The sequence below is a fragment of the Pseudophryne corroboree genome, chromosome 8 (assembly GCF_028390025.1).
Source record: "Pseudophryne corroboree isolate aPseCor3 chromosome 8, aPseCor3.hap2, whole genome shotgun sequence".
NCBI lineage: Eukaryota > Metazoa > Chordata > Amphibia > Anura > Myobatrachidae > Pseudophryne > Pseudophryne corroboree.
The window spans coordinates 352,294,439-352,317,045 of record NC_086451.1 but is presented as its reverse complement, the minus strand read 5'-3'; the positions used below and the strand labels follow the sequence as shown (position 1 = coordinate 352,317,045).

The 22,607-nt window shown below is 48.9% G+C and overlaps 1 protein-coding gene across 2 annotated transcripts in view; it reads left to right on the top strand.

Annotated features, from left to right (window-relative positions):
* Positions 1-22,607, top strand: part of DOCK11 (dedicator of cytokinesis 11) — a 981,167-nt gene that overhangs the window by 436,202 nt on the left and 522,358 nt on the right. The window contains exon 31 of one of the 2 annotated variants that reach the window (XM_063937504.1): positions 6,439-6,477. The exons of the other annotated variant lie outside the window; for it this stretch is intronic. Within the exon in view, the coding sequence (XP_063793574.1) occupies positions 6,439-6,477 (39 nt within the window). The remainder of the gene's footprint in view (positions 1-6,438; positions 6,478-22,607) is intronic. 2 annotated transcript variants of the gene reach the window in all.

Here is a 22,607-nt window from a genome sequence, read left to right as displayed (position 1 = left end):
CTTCAACAACAAGGCGAGGGATACTATTCCAGCCTTTTTGTGGTACCAAAACCAGACTGTTCAATGAAGCCCATTTTGCACCTCAAATCGTTAAACCCATATCGGCGGGTTTTCCAGTTCAAAATGGAGTCTCTGAGAGCACTGATCTCAGGTCTGGAGGAGGGGGAGTTCTTAGTCTCTCTAGACATAAAGGACGCTTACCTCCATTTTCCTATATGGCCGCCTCATCAAGTCTACCTCAGGTTTACCCTGTGAAGGAACACTTCCAGTTCTAGACGTTACCCTTCAACCTATCCACGGCCCCAAGGGTCTTCACCAAAGTAATGGCAGAAATGATGTTCCAACTCAGGATTCAGGGCGTGAACATTGTTCCCTATCTGGACGACCTGCTGATAAAAGCAAGATCACAGGAACTACTGCTGGACAGCATTTGCCGCACGACATCCCTGTTGTCACATCACAGTTGGAGTCTGATCTTTCAAAAATCCCACCTCGTGCCGACCCAGCATCTCAAGTTCCTAGGAATGATCCTGGACACTGTGGCTCAGAAGGTCTTCCTTCCCGTGGACAAGGCAAAGGCACTTCAAGAGTTGGTTCGAGTGGTTCTGCAGCCGAACCGGGTCTCTGTACATCTTTGCACCCGTTTGCTGGGAAAGATGGTGACCTCCTTCGAGGCCTTTCAATTCGTCAGATTCCATGCGAGGACCTTCCAACTGGATCTCCTGAAGCAGTGGTCGGGTACGCATCTGCAGATGCACCAGGTCTCTCACCGCAGACCAGGATTTCTCTCCTGTGGTGGTTGCAGCCCTCCAGCCTCTTGGAGGGGCGGAGATTCGGGATCCAGGATTGAATTCTCCTGACCATGGACACGAGCCTTCGGGGCTGGAGAGCTGTGACCCAAGGGACACAGTTTCAGGACAGGTGGTCAAGCCTAGAAGCCTTCCTTCCTGTAAACATGCTGGAACTCAGAGCTATGTACAATGCTCTGCTACAGGCTTCCCATCTGCTCCAAGGTCATGCCATTCAAGTTCAATCAGGCAATGCCATGGCAGTGGCTTATGTCAATCGGCAAGGTGGGACGAAGAGCAGGGTCTGCATGCGGGAGGTATCCAAGTTTCTACTCTGGATGCAAGGGCAGTGTCGGACATATTCATTCCATGAGTAGACAACTGGGAGACAGACTTCCTAAGTTGTCACAACCTACACCCAGGAGAGTGGGGTCTCCACCCTCAGGTGTTTCGACTGATAACTGATCTGTGGGGCTGTCCGCAGATCGATCTGATGGCCTCTCGGCTCAACAACAAGCTCCAGTGCTATTGTTCCAGGACGAGGGACCCTCTGGCGGCGGCAGTGGATGCGCTGACGCCGCCGTGGGATTACCAGCTGGTGTACCTGTTTCCTCCGATTCTGTTGCTCCCTGGGGTTCTAAAAAGAATCAGAAGAGAGGGATTTCAGGCAATTCTCATGGCCTCCGACTGGCCTCGGAGGGTTTGGTACTCGGTTCTTCTGGCCGTGGCCATAGTAGACCCCTGGCCCCTACCACTAAGGGAGGATCTTCTTCAGCAAGGGCCGTTCGTCTACCCGGACTTACAGCGGCTTTGTTTACCGTCATGGTGGTTGAGCGGAACCTTCTAGCTGAAAAAGGTATTCCGAGTAAGGTTATTACCACCATGCTTCAAGCCAGGAATGCTGTCACGTCAAAGCATTACCACCATATCTGGAAACGATACGTCTCCTGGTGTGAGGGCCAGAAATGTCCACCTGCGGATTTCAACCTGGGGTGCTTTTTGCGTTTCTTACAGGCTGGTGTGGATATGGGCCTTAGGTTGGGCTCTATAAAAGTTCAGATCTCAGCCTTGTCCATTTTCTTTCAGAAGAAATTGGCTGCTTTGCCTGAAGTCCAGGCATTCCAGCAGGGTGTTCTTCACATCCAGCCTCTTTTTGTGCCGCCTACGGCACCTTGGGATCTAAACGTTTATCTTTCCTACAGTCCTCTTGGTTTGATCCTTTGATGTCGGTGGAAGAACCTTACGTGAAAGACGGTTATGCTCTTAGCTTTGGCTTCTGCTAGACGTGTTTCAGAACTTGGCGCTTTGTCCTGTAGAAGTCCCTACCAGGTCTTTCATGAGGACAGAGCGTAACTCAGGACTCGACTATAGTTCCTGCCTAAGGTGGTTTCTGCTTTCCACCTAAGTCAACCTATTGTGGTTCCAGCGGCTTCGGCCACTTCCTCATTTCTGGAATCATTGGATGTGGTGTGAGCCCTGAGGATTTACGTCAAGAGGACTGCCGCTGTCTGAAAATCGGATTCCCTCTTTCTGCTGTATGGTGCTCTCAAAAAGGGTCGTCCTGCTTTAAAGCAGTCCATTGCCCGTTAGATTAGGCATACTGTTCAACAGGCCTACGCTTCGGCGGCCTTGCCTATTCCTCGGTCTATCAGGGCCCACTCCACCAGGTCTGTGGGTTCCTCCTGGGGGCCTGCCCGGGGCGTTTCGGCCCTGCAATTGTGCCGGGCCGCTACGTGGTCAGGGACAAACATGTTTGTCATGTTTTTACAGGTTTGATACCCTGGCTACAGAGGATGTCCACTTTGGACATATGGTGCTGCAGGCGTCTCAGGATGTTTCCACCCGTTCTGGGAGCTTTGGGACATCCCCATCGTACTAAGGGGGTCATTCCGAGTTGATCGCAGCCAGCAACTTTTTGCTGCTGCTGCAATCAACTAATCCCCGCCTATGGGGGAGTGTATTTTAGCATAGCAGGACTGCGATCGCTTGTGCAGCCCTGCTATGCTTAAAAATGTTCCTGCAAAACAAGACCAGCCCTGCAGCTACTTACCCAGTGCGACGGATCCAGCGATGTAGGTCCCGGTCCTGACGTCAGACATCCGCCCTCCGTTCGCCTGGACACGCCTGCGTTCTTCTTACCACTCCCCGAAAACGGCCTCCAACGGTGAGTATCCGCCCCGGACCACCTCTCCGCTATCAATCTTCTTTCCGTCCAGCGCTGCGTCTTTTCTTCACGCTAGGCGCTCCTTTGCCTGGCGACGTCTGTCGTGGGGCAACGGCGCGCGTGCGCAATGCACGCGCCGCGCATGCACAGTTCTGACCCGTTCGCACCGCAGTGAACAACCGCTGCATGCGAACGGGTCAGAATGACCCCCTAAGGGGGTAATTCAGAGTCGATCGCAGCAGCAAATTTGTTAACTGTTGGACAAACCATGGTGGTCATTCCGAGTTGATCGCTCTCTAGCAGTTTTTAGCAGCAGTGCAAACGCTATGCCGCCGCCCTCTGGGAGTGTATTTTAGCTTAGCAGAAGTGCGAACGAAAGGATCGCAGAACGGCTACAGAAAAAAATTGTGCAGTTTCAGAGAAGCTCCAGCCCTACTCCTAGCTTGCGATCACTTCAGACTATTCAGTTCCAGATTTGACGTCACAAACACTCCCTGCGTTCGCCAAGCCACGCCTGCGTTTTTCCTGGCACGCCTGCATTTTTCCTGGCACGCCTGCGTTTTTTCGAACACTCCCTGAAAACGGTCAGTTGACACCCAGAAACGCCCCTTTCCTGTCAATCACTCTGCGGCTGCCATTGCGACTGAAAAGCGTCGCTAGACCTTGTGTAAAAATACTTCGGCCATTGTGAAAGTACGTTGCGCGTACGCACTGCGCCGCATGCGCAGAAGTGCCGCTTTTTCACTTAATCGCTGCGCTGCGAACATTTTTCACTAGCAATCAACTCGGAATGACCCCCCATGTGCACTGCAGGTCTGGCAGATATAACATTTGCAGAGAGAATTAGATTTGGGTGGGTTATTTTATTTCTGTGCAGGGTAAATACTGGCTGCTTTATTTGTACACTGCACTTTAGATTTCAGTTTGAACGCACCCCACCCAAATCTAACTCTCTCTGCACATGTTATATCTGCCCCCCCTGCAGTGCACATGGTTTTACCCAACTGCTAACAAATTTGCTGCTGCGATCAACTCTGAATTAGGCCCAAAGTTGTCCCCAGTATCCCTTGGGGATGATAGAGAAAAGAGGAATTTAATTACCTACTGGTAAATCCTTTTCTCGTATTCCATAAGGGATACTGGGCGACCGCCTCTGTGTTTCGACCTCCTGCAAGTTTTGTTCTTCTGTGATGTTGGTTACACAGCTGTTGCTGTTCTATGGTTCACTAGCTATTGCTAGTATGTTTGGTTTTGATGTGTGCTGGTTCGTTAATCTCACTACTAGTTGTATTGTCATGTTTACTCCTCTCAGGTATGTCCATCTCCTTCGGGCACAGTTTTCCTAGACTGAGCTGTGAGGAAGGGCATAGAGGGGAGGAGCCAGCACACCCTGTTGAAGAAATTTTAAGTGCACCGGCTCCTTTGGACCCTATCTATACCCCATCGTACTAAGTTGTCCCCGGTATGCCTTATGGACTACGAGAAAAGGATTTACCGGTAGGTAATTAAAATCCTCTTATGTGTAACATTGCTGCATAGCTGTTAATCATATTAATGGTCCATGGGCCTAATTCAGCATGCGTACGCATGCTGATGCCCTGTGAAGTGTGCGCACGCGCATAAGTCCCTCTGCGCATGTGCACACTGTGAGATGTGACTGCATCTCACGTCTGCGAATGTCTCTGCCTGATTGACAGGCAGAGGCGTTTGCGGGGCGGGAGGGCATTGTAGCGGTGTTTAAGGGGCATCGTGGTGGCATTGGGGGGGATGCGGTCCGCAGGTCTGTTCGGAACGCGTTTGCGGTGACGTTACATGTAGCTGCTACAACCTGAAACATGGCGGGTAGCCATCTACCTTTGCACCTAGATTGCGTAGGCAGTGGCTACCCTAAACATGCAAAAGCATCGCCGTTCTGTGACTTCCGCATATGTGCGGGAGGGGGGAGACCGCGCATGTTGGATACGGCATGCTGTGCGGACTTTCCCTGTGCTGGACGTCCCCTCGCATTTTAGTGTAACAGATTGTAGATGTGAGATTTTTTGCACATCTACGATCCATGCTGAATTAGGCCCCATGTCCAGTCATTAGGTCGACCACTAATGGTCGACATGTAAAAGGTAGTGCTTATGGTCGACAGATACAACAGGTCGATAGGTGCAAATGGTAGACACACATATGGTCGACACAACTTTTTTTTACGTTTTTAGCATTTGAATTAACTTATTCATACTTTATCATCCACGTGGTCTACGATTGGGAGTAGTAACCTTGCCTGAAGCATGGCGAGCCAAGCGAGGGGATGCAGTACACTAATTGGGGTTCCACATGCTTTTGCTGAGAAAATACACCGAATGTCAACCTTTTACCATGTCGACCTTTTCATGTGTCAGCATTTACCCTGTTGACCTTTCCTAATGACTACCTTTTTTAATGTCGACCTTTTCATGTGTTGACCTTTTGACCCTTTCGACCTAATGCAAGTTGTCCATTAGTGGTAGACCTAATGACTGTAGACCTGATCTGATGATCCATACATTAGAAATAATTGCTCTAGTTTTACCCTCAATACCCCCTTACCCAGTGCAGGTGCAAAGGGTTATGCTGGCTTGGCCGCCCTCCTGCCATCAAATAAGTACTTAAAAGATACTTTCTTCTTTGTCTCATATTCACTCAAGGCATGTTATCAACATTACACATTATTCATGTTGCCTGGTTTGGGTTGCCAATTGGATTTGGAATTGGGAAGCTGATTAGCTATCAGTCATGTAATAGTCATTCACAATATGAGAAGATGGAAACAGAGCCTTCTGCAATTCTGCCCTTGTACCTTGGCCACCAGATGCCGGCTAGTGGGCTTTTTTTTGTATGAATAAGAAGTGTTCTCAATTTCCCAGATAATGTTAAATGACCAGAGCTACTGGAAAATACTGTAAGTAGAAGCAGAAGGGGAGAAGGACTTAGAGGGGTATATAGACTAAGCCCTGGAGAGTTATAAAGTACCAACCAAGATCCTGGCAGCGATAGCGTGCATCCGTCCTGCAGCATGCCCGATGGGATGATCGGAGGTTACATACTAGACGATGTTGCCGATATATTGTTCCAATCCACGTTGGATTATAAAGCATCTAATGTGTCCCTAGCCTTACACTGACAAATGAGCAGGGAAACGGGGACCGCTTCCCTTGTTCTAGGCACCTAAGTGATTTGTCATTGGGTAGCGTATTTCTTTTTTTACATAACTGTATTATCTAGTAACACCAGCAGAAATACTGGGGGCGCTCACGCACCCACAGAACTGCCATTTATGCCTCAGATTTTCTTTGCAGAGTATTCCTACTACCCTGATTACACTCTTGGTTAGACTTCACCCTTGTATAGTACATGTCCTTGCTGCTATTAGATTATGAGATATTTGTGCACAATATCTATCTACTGTCTTGTTCCATTTGTTTATATTTGTACCTTTTCTTTTTACAAAACCATTAGATTTGTTATCATATGCCGTGGAGCGGTTCTCATCTGTAGGTAGGTTGGTTTGGTAGAATGTAATGCTGCCATATGCATTTGCCAATCCTTGCTTCTCTCACTAATTTCGCTAACGGTGCAGCAATGGCCAGAAATCGCTTCTGTAATATCTAACAAAACTAACGGACTAATTTGCTGGCTACACCAGGTCTGGCAGTAATCAGTGAGAACAGACATGAAATCTAAATTGCAGTGTAAAAATAAAGCAGCCAGTATTTACCCTGCACAGCAACAAAATAACCCACCCAAATCTAACTCTCTCTGCACATGTTATATCTGCCACACCTGCAGTGCACATGGTTTTACCCAACTGCTAACAAATTTGATGCTGCGATCAACTCTGAATTACCCCCATAGTCGTATTACTCACACAGTCGCGTCAAATTGAATAACACTATTTTTTGTTTCTAACCATAGTAATTTTAACACAATTACCTAGACTAAATAATACCTGAAATTCCCTCTAGTACTTGATCCTAGTCCTCCAGACAACACACCTACTGTAGGCCGTGCATCCTCTGGAAATATCCCAGTTAATACCATGATTTGTATGTTATGTGATATCTCCTTCATCCATCTATAATGCAGGGATCCAATAGCCAAGAACTGAATGAAACTGTTCCTTGCTCCTTTCCTTGAGTCTCAGACTGTCTGTTACAGCTTTGTTATATCCTATAGCAGACTGTCCCTCCTTAATTACCTGTAAATTGAGGCACAAACAGGGAGACTAGGGACCTTATTCAGATTTGGGTGCAAACGGAATCGCAAATGATATCCTAAAAAAGTAGCATTATTGCGACCTAGTCAAAGCTGCTCGCACTGGCAAGTCTATAGCTGTGGCTCCGCCTCCTTCATGTACCTGTCTCAGATGCAGCTGTAATGTGACTGGAGGTGTGTCTTCACTATCACTGATAAAAATGCTAAAATCGCAGTACACAAGGCATTCGCATTACAGGTAATGGTTGTATAGAGCAGATAATAAGCACCCAAGCATCTGAAAAATAAAGTATACAGTATGTGCAAGCTTGCCCTGTCCTTTAGCAGCCGTGCAAACGCTATGCCGCCTCCCACTGGGAGTGTATTTTAGCTTATCAGAAGTGCGAACGAAAGGATCGCAGAGCGGCTTCAAAAATAAATAGTGAGGTTTCAGAGTAGCTCCAGACCTACTCAGTGCTTGCGATCACTTCAGACTTTTCAGTTCCTGTTTTGACGCCACGAACACGCCCTGAGTTCGGCCAGCCACACCTGCGTTTTTCCTGACACGCCTGCGTTTTTTTCGAACACTTCCTGAAAACGGTCAGATAACACCCAGAAACGTCCTCTTCCTGTCAATCACTCTGCGGCCAGCAGTGCGACTGAAAAGCTTTGCTAGACCTTGTTTGAAACTGCATCGGCCGTTGTGAAAGTACGTTGCACGTGTGCATTGCGCCACATACGCATGCGCAGAAGTGCAGTTTTTTGCTTCATTGCTGCGCAGCGAACATTTTCTGCTAGCGATCAACTCGGAATGACCACCTCTATGCGAAGCATTCTTTCTATGTGTAAAATGAGGATACTGCAGTGTGACTTTTACTGCAAGGTGACTATTAAAATATAGGGGGTCATTCCGAGTTGTTCGCTCGTTATTTTTTTTTCGCAACGGAGCGATTATTCGCGAATGCGCATGCACAATGTCCGCAGTGCGACTGCGCCAAGTAAATTTGCTATGCAGTTAGGAATTTTACTCACGTTTTTTTCTTCGTTCTGGTGATCGTAATGTGATTGACAGGAAGTGGGTGTTTCTGGGCGGAAACAGGCCGTTTTATGGGTGTGTGCGAAAAAACGCTACCGTTTCTGGGAAAAACGCGGGAGTGGCTGAAGAAACGGAGGAGTGTCTGGGCGAACGCTGGGTGTGTTTGTGATGTCAAACCATTAACGACAAGCACTGAACTGATCGCAGATGCCGAGTAAGTTTGAAGCTACTCAGAAACTGCTAAGAGGTGTGTAATCGCAATTTTGAGAATCTTTCGTTCGCAATTTTACTATGCTAAGATTCACTCCCAGTAGGCGGCGGCTTAGCGTGTGCAAAGCTGCTAAAAGCAGCTTGCGAGCGAACAACTCGGAATGAGGGCCAAAGTTGCTTCAGTTTTATTGTGCTGGCACGCAGGGGGGTGTTTTTAAGATGTAAGAACAGTGAGATGCAGTCATCATCATTATTAGTGTGCAACGTATATCAGGATATTTGTACCCAAAAGTCAGCCCACTTCGTTCAGCTAAGTTTGTGGTTTTTCGCCCACTTTAGTTGCAGTGCGCGACTACACGGCCAGACCCGTACTGCAATTTGTGGCCGAAGTAAACACAATGTAGTGTTTACGTCTGACACAGGATACTGCCCATTTATCACTGATCGCATTTGCGTTGCGATCTGTTTGTGATATTAGCACCCAAGTTTGTATTGCAGAATGCGATCACAACAGGTGACTGTATCACCCAGCAGAGGCAAGGACGGGGCCCTACCCCGCAATGTGTGGTGCCGGCCTTTACCAGCGGAGGGTTACTGGAGATCCCTGCTGGAACTGCGGCCCCATTCTGTAGTTCATAGGCTACAATGAACTACCGCTATCTGAAGATATTGATACGTCTGGCAGCATCTCACCCCTCATAGAGAACTATTGGGGATGTGGCTGCTGGTAGGAATGGAGGGATCTCCGATACCTGCTGCGGTCACTCCTACATACATTCTGGTGATACTTAATTTTTGTGGCTAACCCCAGAAACAAATAGCCGCAAATATTGATTGATAAACGGGCCCCTCTGTGAATTATATATCTTATGACTATGAGATAATGGGGGTTATTCCAAACCGATCGCTCGCTGCAGTTTGACGCAGCGCAGCGATCGGGTTGGAAATGCGCAAGCGCCGGTGCCGCAGTGCGCCGGCGCATGGCTGTCGTCGCTGCCTAGCGATCGCCTCTGAGACAGAGGCGGTCGCTGGGCGGGAGGGGGCTGAACGGCGGCGTTTAGGAGGCGTGGTCTGGCCAACGCAGGCGAGGCAGGACCGTTGGGGGGGGGGGGGCGCGGCGGCTGCGTGACGTCCAGCGGCAGCAAAGACTAACTCCCGGCCAGCCACAGGAGCTGCGCTGGCCAGGAGTAACTCCTCAAATACAAAAGCATCGCCGCTGTGCGATGCTTTTGTATTTTGCGGGGGGCCGGCACTGACATGCGGGGCGGGCTGGCCCTGTGCTGGGCGTCCCCCCGCACGTCAGGGAACATGAAATTTAGCACAGCTGCGATCAACTCGAAATGACCCCCAATATTCCTACTTACAAAGTCAGTGAATATTTGTAAATATTAAATACAGTAATTTTTTTTTCCTATTTAATTGGGTTTTTCCATTAAGAAATACAGCCACAGTAATTACAATAAGCTTTACTTGCCTTTTATCTCACAGCTTCAGAGCAGGTACAAAGTTGTGAAAAATCCCTGAATTAAGGTAAAACTTTTGTGACTTCCTTCAGAAACCCTTTGGTACCTCTTCCCAAGCAATTGGAAGTTTTCAATTAGCTTAAGTTGGCCAATAATTACGTTATTGAAAAAAATAGCCTGAAATTACCTGAAAATCAACTTTTTCCTTTTGTATGCACCCAAAATGTAATTTAAGTATTTATGTAAATGATTAATAATAGCTTTTTTCTTGTCATTTTTTTTACTTTTAATTGTTTACATTTAAAGTGTCCTTAAATAACCCCATATTTAACTTTTTCTACTTTTTTTTACTTTTTTGTTTTATTACTTTGTATTTAAATGAAAAATCTTTACCTTTTTAATTTTTTTATTTACTGTTTTAATATGTAACTTCATTCCCCCTTTCCAGATCTAGCTTCATCCACATTGGCAACAATTAATTTCAACACATCTCATCCCTTAATTATTACTTTATTAATTAGCACTTTGTTATGATTACATGAGCTGCAAGCAAGTAACACGGTCCTTCTAGGCAGCAGACTAACGCTGGAGGAGAATTAGAGTCACTGAAACACTACCTAGCAGTTTTAATAACAACAAATTTATCAAAGCTCGAAGAACACATCCGTGGTTGAGTGAGAGACGTCCAGTGTTAACACTTCTCTCTGTGCCCCTATGTGCCATCACAAAGAGCATTATGGGCCTGATTCAGCCTGGATCGCAATCGGGTAACTGCGTTCGCATTGCAGAGTTGCAAACACCTCTGCCTGATTGTCAGGCAGAGGCGTTCGGCGGGAGTGGGCGTGTCACCCCATTTTTTTGGGAGTGGTGAGGTCAAGGACTGCATTGCGAGACTGTTTCCATGGCCTTGCAGCCGCCCTTCGACAGCAAGTTTGAGTAAACTCAGGTTTACTCAGCCTGCAGTCACAGATGACTGGGATCGGACTGCAGCTTACAGATCGCAAATGCAGGAAGGGGGTGGTGTGCACCTCCTGCCACATTTGCATTGCTAAGTATTGCATTTACAAAGCCGCAGCGAGCAGATTTGCAAATGCAAACCTTACAGAATTAGGTCTTATGTATGTATATACAGATGTGTACAGTACAAACAAATGACAATTATATTTCTCTTACGTCCTAGAGGATGCTGGGGACTCCAAAAGGACCATGGGGTATAGACGGGATCCGCAGGAGACATGGGCACACTAAAAGACTTTGACTGGGTGTGAACTGGCTCCTCCCTCTATGCCCCTCCTCCAGACCTCAGTTAGATTCTGTGCCCAGGGGAGACTGGACACACACTAGGGGAGCTCTACTGAGTTTCTCTGGAAAGACTTTGTTAGGCTTTTTTATTTTCAGGGAGACCTGCTGGCTACAGGCTCCCTGCTTCGTGGGACTGAGGGGGGAGAAGTCAGACCTACTTCTTCTGAGTTAAGGGCTCTGCTTCTTAGGCTACTGGACACCATTAGCTCCAGAGGATTCGATCACTTGGTGCGCCTAGCTGCTTGTTCCCGGAGCCGCGACGTCATCCCCCTCACAGAAGCCAGAAGAAAGAAGCCTGGTGAGTATGCAGAAGGCAGAATACTTCAGTAACGGAGGTACAGCGCAGCGGTCGCGCTGCGCTCCATGCTCCCACACACACACCAACGGCACTCACCGGGTGCAGGGCGCTCGGGGGAAGCGCCCTGGGCAGCAAGTTGCTGAGGTTCTTTTGACTGGCAAAATACATATTCGGTGCCCGGGCACTGTGTACGAGACCCCCGCCAGTATAAAAAAATTTCAAATTTAAGCGGGACTACAGCGAGACGGGAAGGGGCGGGGCTTAGCCGCACAGCTTACCAGCGCCATTTTATCTCTTCACAGTGCATGCAGAGACGCTGGCCCAGACCGCCACTCTCCTTACATGTACAAGGGAGCAAAACAGGGGGGGGGGGGGGGGGGGTGTCACAGGCAATTTGGTGCTATATATGTGTATGTATTTACAGCGCAGCCATCATATATTATTTATTTAGTAGTATATGGGCGCCGGGGTGTGAGCTGGCATACTCCCTCTGTGTTCTCTCTACAGGCTTCCCTGTGGGTCTGTCCCCTTTTTGGCCGGTGTGAGTGTGGGTGTGTCGGTACTGTGTGTCGACATGTCTGAGGCTGAGTGTTCCTTCCCGGAGGAAGTTACTGGGGGCGCGGAGAAGGATTTGGGAATGACTCTTGTCACAGCCGACTGCTGATTGGGTGAATATGTTGAGTACATTGAATGCAAATGTGGCATTATTGTCTAAGAGGCTAGATAAATCTGTTTCTCAGACACAAACATGGAGAAAATCCATGGAGGACGCTTTGTCTCAGGTACAGGCACCCTCAGGGTCACAAAAACGTTCATTTACCCAGATGGCGGATACAGATACCGACACAGACTCTGATTCCAGTGTCGACTTCAGTGAGGCCAGTTTACATCCGAAAGTGGTTAAGAGTATTCAGTACATGATTGTGGCTATTAAAGATGTTTTACATATTTCTGAAGAGCCTGCGGTTCCAGATAAGAGGAAACAAGGGGGAAATATTCCCCTGCGCTGGAAGTGTAGATGCTGCAAATATGTATATGCTCCGGAGTTATCGACCGGAAAATGAACAATAATACAATACAAGAAATTATATACAAAATGCGCTTCAACACTGGATAGATAAAAAAGAAATATCTCAGACCGCTTCGTTCCCAAGATAAGAGGGTTTGTTTGTATAAGGGAAAAAAGCCTGAGTTGACTTTTCCCCCCTCTCATGAACTGAACGCTCTTTGTGAGAAGGCTTGGGAGTCGCCTGACAAAAGGTGGCAGATTCCCAAGAGAATTTTTATGGCATATCCTTTCCCCTCTGACCACAGGGAGAAATGGGAGTCATCTCCAAATGTGGACAAGGCTCTATCCGACTGTCCAAAAAGGTGGCGCTTCCGTCTCCTGACACAGCTGCCCTCAAGGATCTGGCGGATCGCAAGCAGGAGACGACATTGAAGGCCATTTTCGTTACTACTGGTGCACTCCTCAGGCCTGCTGTGGCGTCGGCGTGGGTGAGTAGTGCTATTGCTAAGTGGGCTGATAATTTAGCTTCTGACATGGATACCCTTGATAAGGATAACATTCTTTCTCTAACGTCCTAGAGGATGCTGGGGACTCCGTAAGGACCATGGGGAGAGACGGGCTCCGCAGGAGACATGGGCACTTTAAGAAAGAATTTAGTTCCTGGTGTGCACTGGCTCCTCCCTCTCTGCCCCTCCTCCAGACCTCAGTTTGATACTGTGCCCAGAGGAGCTGGGTGCTTTTCAGTGAGCTCTCCTGAGTTTGCTGATAGAAAGTTTTTTGTTAGGTTTTTTATTTTCAGGGAGCTCTGCTGGCAACAGACTCCCTGCATCGTGGGACTAAGGGGAGAGAAGCAGCCCTACTCTCTGAAGCTAGGTCCTGCTTCTTAGGCTACTGGACACCATTAGCTCCAGAGGGATCGGTACGCAGGATCTCACACTCGCCGTCCGTCCCAGATCCGCGACGCCGTCCCCCTCGCAGAGCCGGAAGACTGAAGCCGGGTGAGTATGAGAAGCAAGAAGACTTCACAGGCGGCAGAAGACTTCGTGATCTTCACTGGAGGTAACGCACAGCACTGCAGCTGTGCGCCATTGCTCCACACACCTACACATACTCCGGTCACTGTTAGGGTGCAGGGCGCAGGGGGGGGGGGCGCCATGGGCAGCATTTGTTACCTCATTCTGGCAAATTAACACATATATACAGCTGGGCACTGTATATATGTAGGAGCCCCCGCCAAAGAAATAAAATTTAAGCGGGACAGAAGCCCGCCGCTGAGGGGGCGGGGCTTCTTCCTCAGCACTCACCAGCGCCATTTTGAAAAGAGAGGGGGGGCACATAATTAGGCGCAAAAAAGTATATAAACAGCAGCTACTGGGTTAACATTAAGTTACTGTGTTATTCCTGGGTTATATAGCGCTGGGGTGTGTGCTGGCATACTCTCTCTCTGTCTCTCCAAAGGGCCTCGTGGGGGAACTGTCTTCAGAAAGGACATTCCCTGTGTGTGTGGTGTGTCGGTACGCTTGTGTCGACATGTCTGATGTGGAAGGCTATGTGGGAGAAGAGCGGGAGCAAATGAATGTGGTGTCTCCGCCGTCGGCGCCGACACCTGATTGGATGGATATGTGGAAGGTTTTAAATGATAATGTAAATTCCTTGCATAAAAGATTAGACAAGGCTGATGCATTGGGACAGGCAGGGTCTCAACCCGTGCCTGATCCTATGTCGCAGGGACCGTCGGGGTCTCATAAGCGCCCACTATCCCAAATTGTTGACACAGATACCGACATGGATTCTGACTCCAGTGTCGATTACGATGATGCAAAGTTACAGCCAAAGTTGGCTAAATCACTCCGATATATGATTATAGCAATTAAGGAGGTTTTGCACATCACAGAGGAAACCCCTGTCCCTGACACAAGGGTTTATACAGTATGTACAAGGGAAAGAAACCTGAGGTAACTTTTTCGCCCTCACACGAACTGAATGAGTTACGTGAAAAAGCTTGGGAATCTCCAGATAAAAAACTGCAGATTTCCAAACGGATTCTTATGGCGTATCCTTTCCCGCCAACGGACAGGTTACGATGGGAATCCTCCCCTAGGGTGGACAAAGCTTTAACACGCTTATTCAAAAAGGTAGCCCTGCCGTCCCAGGATACGGCTACCCTCAAGGATGCTGCTGATCGCAAACAGGAGGGTACCCTGAAGTCCATTTATACACATTCAGGTACCTTGCTCAGACCGGCAATCGCGTCGGCCTGGGTCTGTAGTGCAGTAGCGGCATGGACTGATACCTTATCAGAGGAGTTTGATACCCTAGATAGGGATACTGTTTTATTGACCCTGGGGCATATTAAAGACGCTGTCCTTTATATGAGAGATGCTCAAAGAGACATTAGTCTGCTGGGTTCTAGAATAAACGCTATTTCGATTTCTGCCAGAAGGGTCCTGTGGACTCGGCAATGGACAGGTGATGCCGACTCAAAACGACATATGGAGGTTTTACCTTACAGGGGTGAGGAATTGTTCGGTGAAGGTCTCTCGGACCTGGTCTCCACAGCTACGGCTGGAAAGTCACATTTTTTGCCTTATGTTCCCTCACAGCCTAAGAGAGCACCGTATTATCAAATGCAGTCCTTTCGTTCACAAAGAAACAAGAAAGTCCGAGGTGCGTCCTTTCTTGCCAGAGGGAGGGGCAGAGGAAAGAAGCTGCACAATACAGCTAGTTCCCAGGAACAGAAGTCCTCCCCGGCCTCTGCAAAATCCACCGCATGACGCTGGGGCTCCACTGGCGGAGTCGGGGCCAGTGGGGGCGCGTCTTCGGAATTTCAGCCACAGGTGGGTTCACTCCCAGGTGGATCCCTGGGCAATAGAAATTGTGTCTCAGGGTTACAAGCTGGAATTCGAAGAGGTGCCTCCTCGCCGGTTTTCAAATCGGCCCTACCATCTTCCCCCTTAGAGAGGGAGATAGTGTTAAATGCAATACAAAAATTGTATCTTCAGCAGGTGGTGGTAGAGGTTCCCCTCTTTCAACAGGGAAGGGGTTATTATTCGACCATGTTTGTGGTTCCAAAACCGGACGGTTCGGTCAGACCCATATTGAATTTAAAATCTCTGAACCTATATTTGAAGAGGTTCAAGTTCAAGATGGAATCGCTAAGAGCGGTCATCGCCAGCCTGGAAGGGGGGGATTTTATGGTGTCACTGGACATAAAGGATGCGTACCTTCATGTCCCCATTTATCCACCTCATCAGGCGTACCTAAGATTTGCGGTACAGGACTGTCATTACCAATTTCAGACGTTGCCGTTTGGTCTCTCAACGGCTCCGAGGATTTTCACCAAGGTAATGGCGGAAATGATGGTGCTCCTGCGCAAGCAGGGTGTCACAATTATCCCGTACTTGGACGATCTCCTCATAAAAGCGAGATCAAGAGAGCAGTTGCTGAACAGCGTATCTCTTTCACTGAAAGTATTACAACAACACGGCTGGATTCTCAATATACCAAAGTCGCAGTTGGTTCCTACGACTCGTCTGCCTTTCTTGGGCATGATTCTGGACACGCCCCAGAAAAGGGTTTATCTTCCGATAGAAAAAGCCCAGGAACTTATGACTCTGGTCAGGAACCTTTTGAAATCAAGACAGGTGTCCGTGCATCATTGCACTCGAGTCCTGGGAAAGATGGTGGCCTCATACGAGGCCATTCCCTTTGGCAGGTTCCATGCGAGGACTTTCCAATGGGATCTGTTGGACAAGTGGTCCGGATCACATCTGCAGATGCATCGGTTGATCACCCTGTCCCCCAGGGCCAGGGTGTCGCTCCTGTGGTGGCTGCAGAGTGCTCACCTTCTCGAGGGCCGCAGATTCGGCATTCAGGATTGGATCCTGGTGACCACGGACGCAAGCCTCCGAGGTTGGGGAGCAGTCACACAGGGAAGAAATTTCCAGGGTCTTTGGTCAAGTCAAGAGACTTGTCTGCACATCAACATCCTGGAACTAAGGGCCATATACAACGCCCTACGTCAAGCGGAGGCCTTACTTCGCGACCAACCAGTTCTGATCCAGTCAGACAACATCACCGCAGTGGCTCATGTAAACCGCCAAGGCGGCACAAGGAGCAGAGCGGCAATGGCGGAAGCTACCAGGATTCTCCGCTGGGCGGAGAATCATGTAAGCGCACTGTCAGCAGTGTTCATTCCGGGAGTGGACAACTGGGAAGCAGACTTCCTCAGCAGACACGACCTACACCCGGGAGAGTGGAGACTTCATCCAGAAGTCTTCGCACAGATTGTGAGTCGGTGGGAACTGCCACAGATAGACATGATGGCGTCCCGCCTCAACAAAAAGCTACAGAGGGATTGCGCCAGGTCCAGAGACCCTCAGGCAGTAGCGGTAGACGCCCTCGTGACACCGTGGGTGTTCCGGTCCGTCTATGTATTTCCTCCTCTTCCTCTCATACCCAAGGTGTTGAGAATAGTAAGAAGAAAAGGAGTGAGGGCAATCCTCGTTGTTCCAGATTGGCCACGACGGACCTGGTATCCAGATCTGCAGGAAATGCTCACGGAAGATCCGTGGCCTCTTCCTCTAAGGCAGGACCTGTTGCAATAGGGACCCTGTCTGTTCCAAGACTTACCGCGGCTGCGTTTGACGGCATTGCGGTTGAACGCCGGATCCTAGCGGAAAAAGGTGTTCCGGTTGAGGTTATCCCTATGCTGATAAAGGCTAGGAAGGAAGTAACAGCAAAACATTATCACCGTATATGGCGAAAATATGTTTCTTGGTGTGAGGCCAGGAATGCTCCTACGGAAGAATTCCATCTGGGCCGTTTCCTTCACTTCCTACAAACTGGAGTGGATTTGGGCCTTAAATTAGGCTCCATTAAGGTCCAGATTTCGGCCCTATCTATTTTCTTTCAAAAAGAATTGTCTTCTCTCCCTGAAGTTCAGACTTTTGTTAAGGGAGTACTGCATATTCAGCCTCCGTTTGTGCCTCCAGTGGCGACTTGGGACCTTAATGTGGTCTTGGACTTTCTAAAGTCACACTGGTTTGAACCACTGAAAACGGTGGAGTTGAAATATCTCACTTGGAAGGTGGTCGTGTTATTAGCCCTGGCTTCGGCTAGGCGAGTGTCGGAATTAGCGGCTTTATCACATAAAAGCCCCTATCTGGTTTTCCATATGGATAGAGCGGAATTGCGGACACGTCCTCAGTTCCTGCCAAATATGGTTTCATCCTTTCCTATAAACCAACCTATTGTGGTGCCTGTGGCTACACGGGACTTAGAGGATTCCGAGTCCCTTGATGTGGTCAGGGCTTTGAAAATGTATGTAGCCAGGACGGCTAGAGTCCGAAAAACAGAAGCACGGTTTGTTCTGTATGCAGCCAACAAGCTTGGCGGCCCTGCTTCAAAGCAGACTCTTGCTCGCTGGATCTGTAACACGATTCAGCAAGCGCATTCTACGGCTGGTTTGCCGTTACCAAAATCGGTCAAGGCCCATTCCACTAGGAAAGTGGGCTCTTCTTGGGCGGCTGCCCGAGGGGTCTCGGCACTACAGCTGTGTCGAGCTGCTACTTGGTCGGGTACAAACACCTTTGCAAAATTCTATAAGTTTGATACCCTGGCTGACGAGGACCTCATGTTTGCTCAATCGGTGCTGCAGAGTCATCCGCACTCTCCCGCCCGTTTGGGAGCTTTGGTATAATCCCCATGGTCCTTACGGCGCCCCCAGCATCCCCTAGGACGTTAGACAAAATAAGATTTTACTTACCGGTTAATCTATTTCTCGTAGTCCGTAGAGGATGTTGGGCGCCCGTCCCAAGTGCGGACTTCTTCTGCAATACTTGTATATAGTTATTGCTTCAATAAGGGTTACGTTATTGTTGCATCGGGCGTGAACTGATGCTATGTTGTTGTCATACTGTTTACTGGATTGTTATCACAAGTTATACGGTGTGATTGGTGTGGCTGGTATGAATCTTGCCCTTGGATTAACAAAAATCGTACTGTCCATCTCCTCTGGGCACAATTCTCTAACTGAGGTCTGGAGGAGGGGCAGAGAGGGAGGAGCCAGTGCACACCAGGAACTAAACTCTTTCTTAAAGTGCCCATGTCTCCTGCGGAGCCTGTCTCTCCCCATGGTCCTTACGGAGTCCCCAGCATCCTCTACGGACTACGAGAAATAGATTTACCGGTAAGTAAAATCTTATTTTTGACTCTTGGTTATATCAAGGACGCTGCAGATTACCTAAAGGATGCGGCGAGGGATATTGGCCTCTTGGGATCAAGGGCCAATGCCATGGCGGTCTCGGCCAGGAGGGCGCTGTGGATTCATCAATGCAATGCTCATGCCGACTCCAAGAAAGCTATGGAAGCTCTCCCTTTTAAAGGTAGTGTCTTATTTGGTGATGGCCTTGCTGACCTGGTGTCTACTGCTACTGCGGGTAATTAATCTTTTCTTCCTTATGTTCCCACACAACAGAAAAAGGCACCCCATTATCAGATGCAGTCCTTTCGGCCTAATAAATACAAAAAAGGAAAGGGCTCGTCCTTCCTCGCTTCAAAGGGTAGAGGAAGGGGAAAAAGGTCGCCTGCTTTGTCTGGCGCCCAGGACCAAACGTCCTCCCCCGCCTCTGCCAAGTCCACTGCATGACGCTGGGGCTCCCCTGCGGGAGTCCGTGCCGGTGGGGGGCCGTCTCCGAATCGTCAGTCAGGTCTGGTTTCAATCGGCCCTGGATCCTTGGGTCTTAGACATAGTGTCCCAAGGGTACAAACTGGAGTTTCAGGGGATGCCCCCCGCTGCTTTTTCAAATTGGCCTTGCCAGTTTCTCTTCCAGAAAGAGAAGTGGTAAATGCTGCGATACAAAAGCTGTGTCAACAGAGGGTCATTGTCCCGGTTCCCCCGTCCCAACGGGGGGAGGTTTCTATCCGAGCCTCTTTGTAATGCTGAAGCCGGACGGCTCGGTCAGACCGATTCTGAACCTAAAATCCCTCAATCCATACTTGAAAACGTTCAAGTTCAAGATGGAATCTCTTCGAGCTGTGATCTCCAGCCTAGAAGGTGGGGATTTTATGGCGTCATTCGACATAAAGGATGCCTACTTACACGTCCCGATATGTCCTCCTCATCAGGCCTTCCTAAGATTTGCAGTGCAGGATTGTCATTACCAATTTCAGACGTTGCCGTTTGGGCTGTCCACGGCCCCAAGGGTCTTCACCAAGGTGATGGCGGAAATGATGGTACTCCTATTCAAGCAGGGGGTCACAATTATCCCATACTTGGACGATCTCCTGATAAAGGCGAGATCAAAAGAGCAGTTGCTAAGAAATGTGGAACTCTCCCTGACGGTTCTGCAACATCATGGTTGGATTCTAAATTTGCCAAAGTCTCACTTGATTCCGACAACTCGCCTGCCCTTCTTGGACATGATCCTAGACACGGAACTACGGAGGGTGTTTCTTCCGGCGGAAAAAGCTCAGGAAATCCAGACCATGGTCAAGGAGATTCTGAGACCAGCAAGAGTGTCCATTCATCAATGCACTCGAGTGCTAGGGAAGATGGTTGCGGCTTACGAAGCCATTCCGTTTGGCAGGTTACATGCCCGGGTGTTTCAGTGGGATCTGCTGAACAAACGGTCCGGGTCTCACCTGCACATGCACCGGAAAATAAGTCTATCTTCCAGGACCAGAATTTCTCTCCTGTGGTGGCTGCAAGGTTCTCACCTTCTAAAGGGACGCCGATTGGGAATCCAGGATTGGGTCCTACTGACCACAGATGCAAGTCTCCGAGGCTGGGGTGCAGTCACACAAGGAAGAAGTTTCCAGGGAAAATGGTCAAGCCAGGAATCTTGTCTCCACATAAATGTTCTGGAGTTAAGAGCCATTTACAACGGCCTCCTGCAAGCGAAGAACCTTTTTCAAGGTCTACCTGTCTTGATCCAGTCGGACAACATAACAGCGGTGGCGTACATAAACCGCCAGGGCGGAACAAAGAGCAGGGGGCGGCAATAGCGGAGGCCACAAGAGTTCTCCGCTACGCGGAACAGCACGTGAGCGCTCCTGTCAGCAGTTTTCCTTCCGGGCGTGGACAAATGGGAAGCAGACTTTCTCAGCAGACACGATCTCCATCCAGGAGAGTGGGCCCTTCATCCAGAGGTGTTTGCAGAAGTGACAAGGCGTTGGGGAATTCCTCAAATAGACATGATTGCGTCTCGCCTCAACAAGAAGCTTTCGAGGTATTGTTCTAGGTCAAGGGACACTCAAGCCAGTGCAGTGGACGCCCTGGTAACTCCGTGGGTGTTTCAGTCGGTGTATGTGTTCCCCCGACTTCCTCTCATTCCAAGAGTGCTGAGGATCATAAGACGAACAAGGGTTCAGGCAATATTCGTCGTTCCAGATTTGCCACGGAAGGCCTGGTATCCGGACCTTCAGGGATTACCCGTAGAAGATCCTTGGCCGCTTTCTCTAAGAGAGGACCTGTTACTGCAGGGGCCATGCGTGTTTCCGGACTTACCGCGGCTGCCTTTGACAGCGTGGAGCTTGAACGCCAAATACTAGCTCGTAAAGGTATTCCCGGGGAAGTCATCCCCACTCTCCTTAAGGCTAGAAAGGAGGTCACGGCGAAACATTATCACCGTATTTGAAGAAAATATGTGTCGTGGTGTGAAACCAAAACAGCTCCTGTGGAGGAGTCTCACTTGGGTCGTTTCCTCCATTTTTTGCAGGCAGGCGTGGATGCAGGCCTGAAATTGGGTTCCATCAAAGTGCAGATTTCGGCTTTATCTATTTTCTTCCAAAAAGAATTGGCCGCCCTTCCTGAGGTTCAGACTTTCGTGAAGGGAGTGCTGCATATCCGTCCTCCATTTGTGCCACCTGTGGCACCATGGGATCTTGAAGTGGTGTTACAGTTTCTTATGTCTCACTGGTTTGAACCTTTGCGAAAGGTTGAGTTAAAGTTTCTCACTTGGAAAGTGGTCATGCTTTTGGCCTTGGCGTCTGCCACGAGTGTCAGAATTGGCGGCTTTGTCTCACAAGAGCCCATATTTGATTTTTCATGTGGATAGAGCGGAATTGAGGACTCGTCAACAATTTCTGCAGATGGTGGTTTCTTCATTTCACATAAATCAACCTATTGTGGTACCCGTGGCTACAGAGGCTGTCGCAGTCCCAAAGTCTCTTGATGTCGTAAGAGCTTTGAAAATTTATGTCGCCAGAACGGCTCTTGCTAGGAAAACGGAAACACTGTTTGTCCTGTATGCTTCCAACAAGATTGGAAATCCTGCTTCCAGACTATTGCACGCTGGATTTGTAATACGATTAAGCTTGCTCATTCTTCGGCTGGGTTGCCGTTGCCGAACTCAGTAAAGGCCCATTCTACCAGGAAGGTGGGCTCATCTTGGGCGGCTGCCTGAGGGGTCTCGGCACTTCAACTTTGCCTAGCAGCTACGTGGTCGGGTTCAAACACTTTTGCTAAGTTCTATAAGTTTGATACCCTGGCTCAGGAGGACCTCATGTTTGCTCAATCGGTGCTGCAGCGTCGTCCGCACTCTCCCGCCCGGTCTGGAGCTTTGGTATAGACCCCATGGTCCTTTTGGAGTCCCCAGCATCCTCTAGGACGTAAGAGAAAATAGGATTTTAATACCTACCGGTAAATCCTTTTCTCCTAGTCCGTATAGGATGCTGGGCGCCCATCCCAGTGCGTACTGTTACTTGCAGTTGTATTATTGGTTGTTGTTTTCGGTTACACGATGGTTGTTTATCGGTTACGTTCAGCTTGTTGCTGTTTTTTCGTTCATACTGTTATCTGGTATTCCTGCTAATCCAGTTGTACGGTGTGTTGGTGGTGTGAGCTGGTATGTATCTCACACTTCGTTTAACAAAAATCCTTTTCCTCGAAATGTCCGTCTCCCCTGGGCACAGTTCCTATAACTGAGGTCTGGAGGAGGGGCGTAGAGGGAGGAGCCAGTTCACACCCAGTCAAAGTCTTTTAGTTTGCCCATGTCTCCTGCGGATCCCGTCTATACCCCATAGTCCTATTGGAGTCCCCAGCATCCTCTACGGACTAGGAGAAAAGGATTTACCGGTAGGTATTAAAATCCTATTATTTTTTTTTACTGTTTT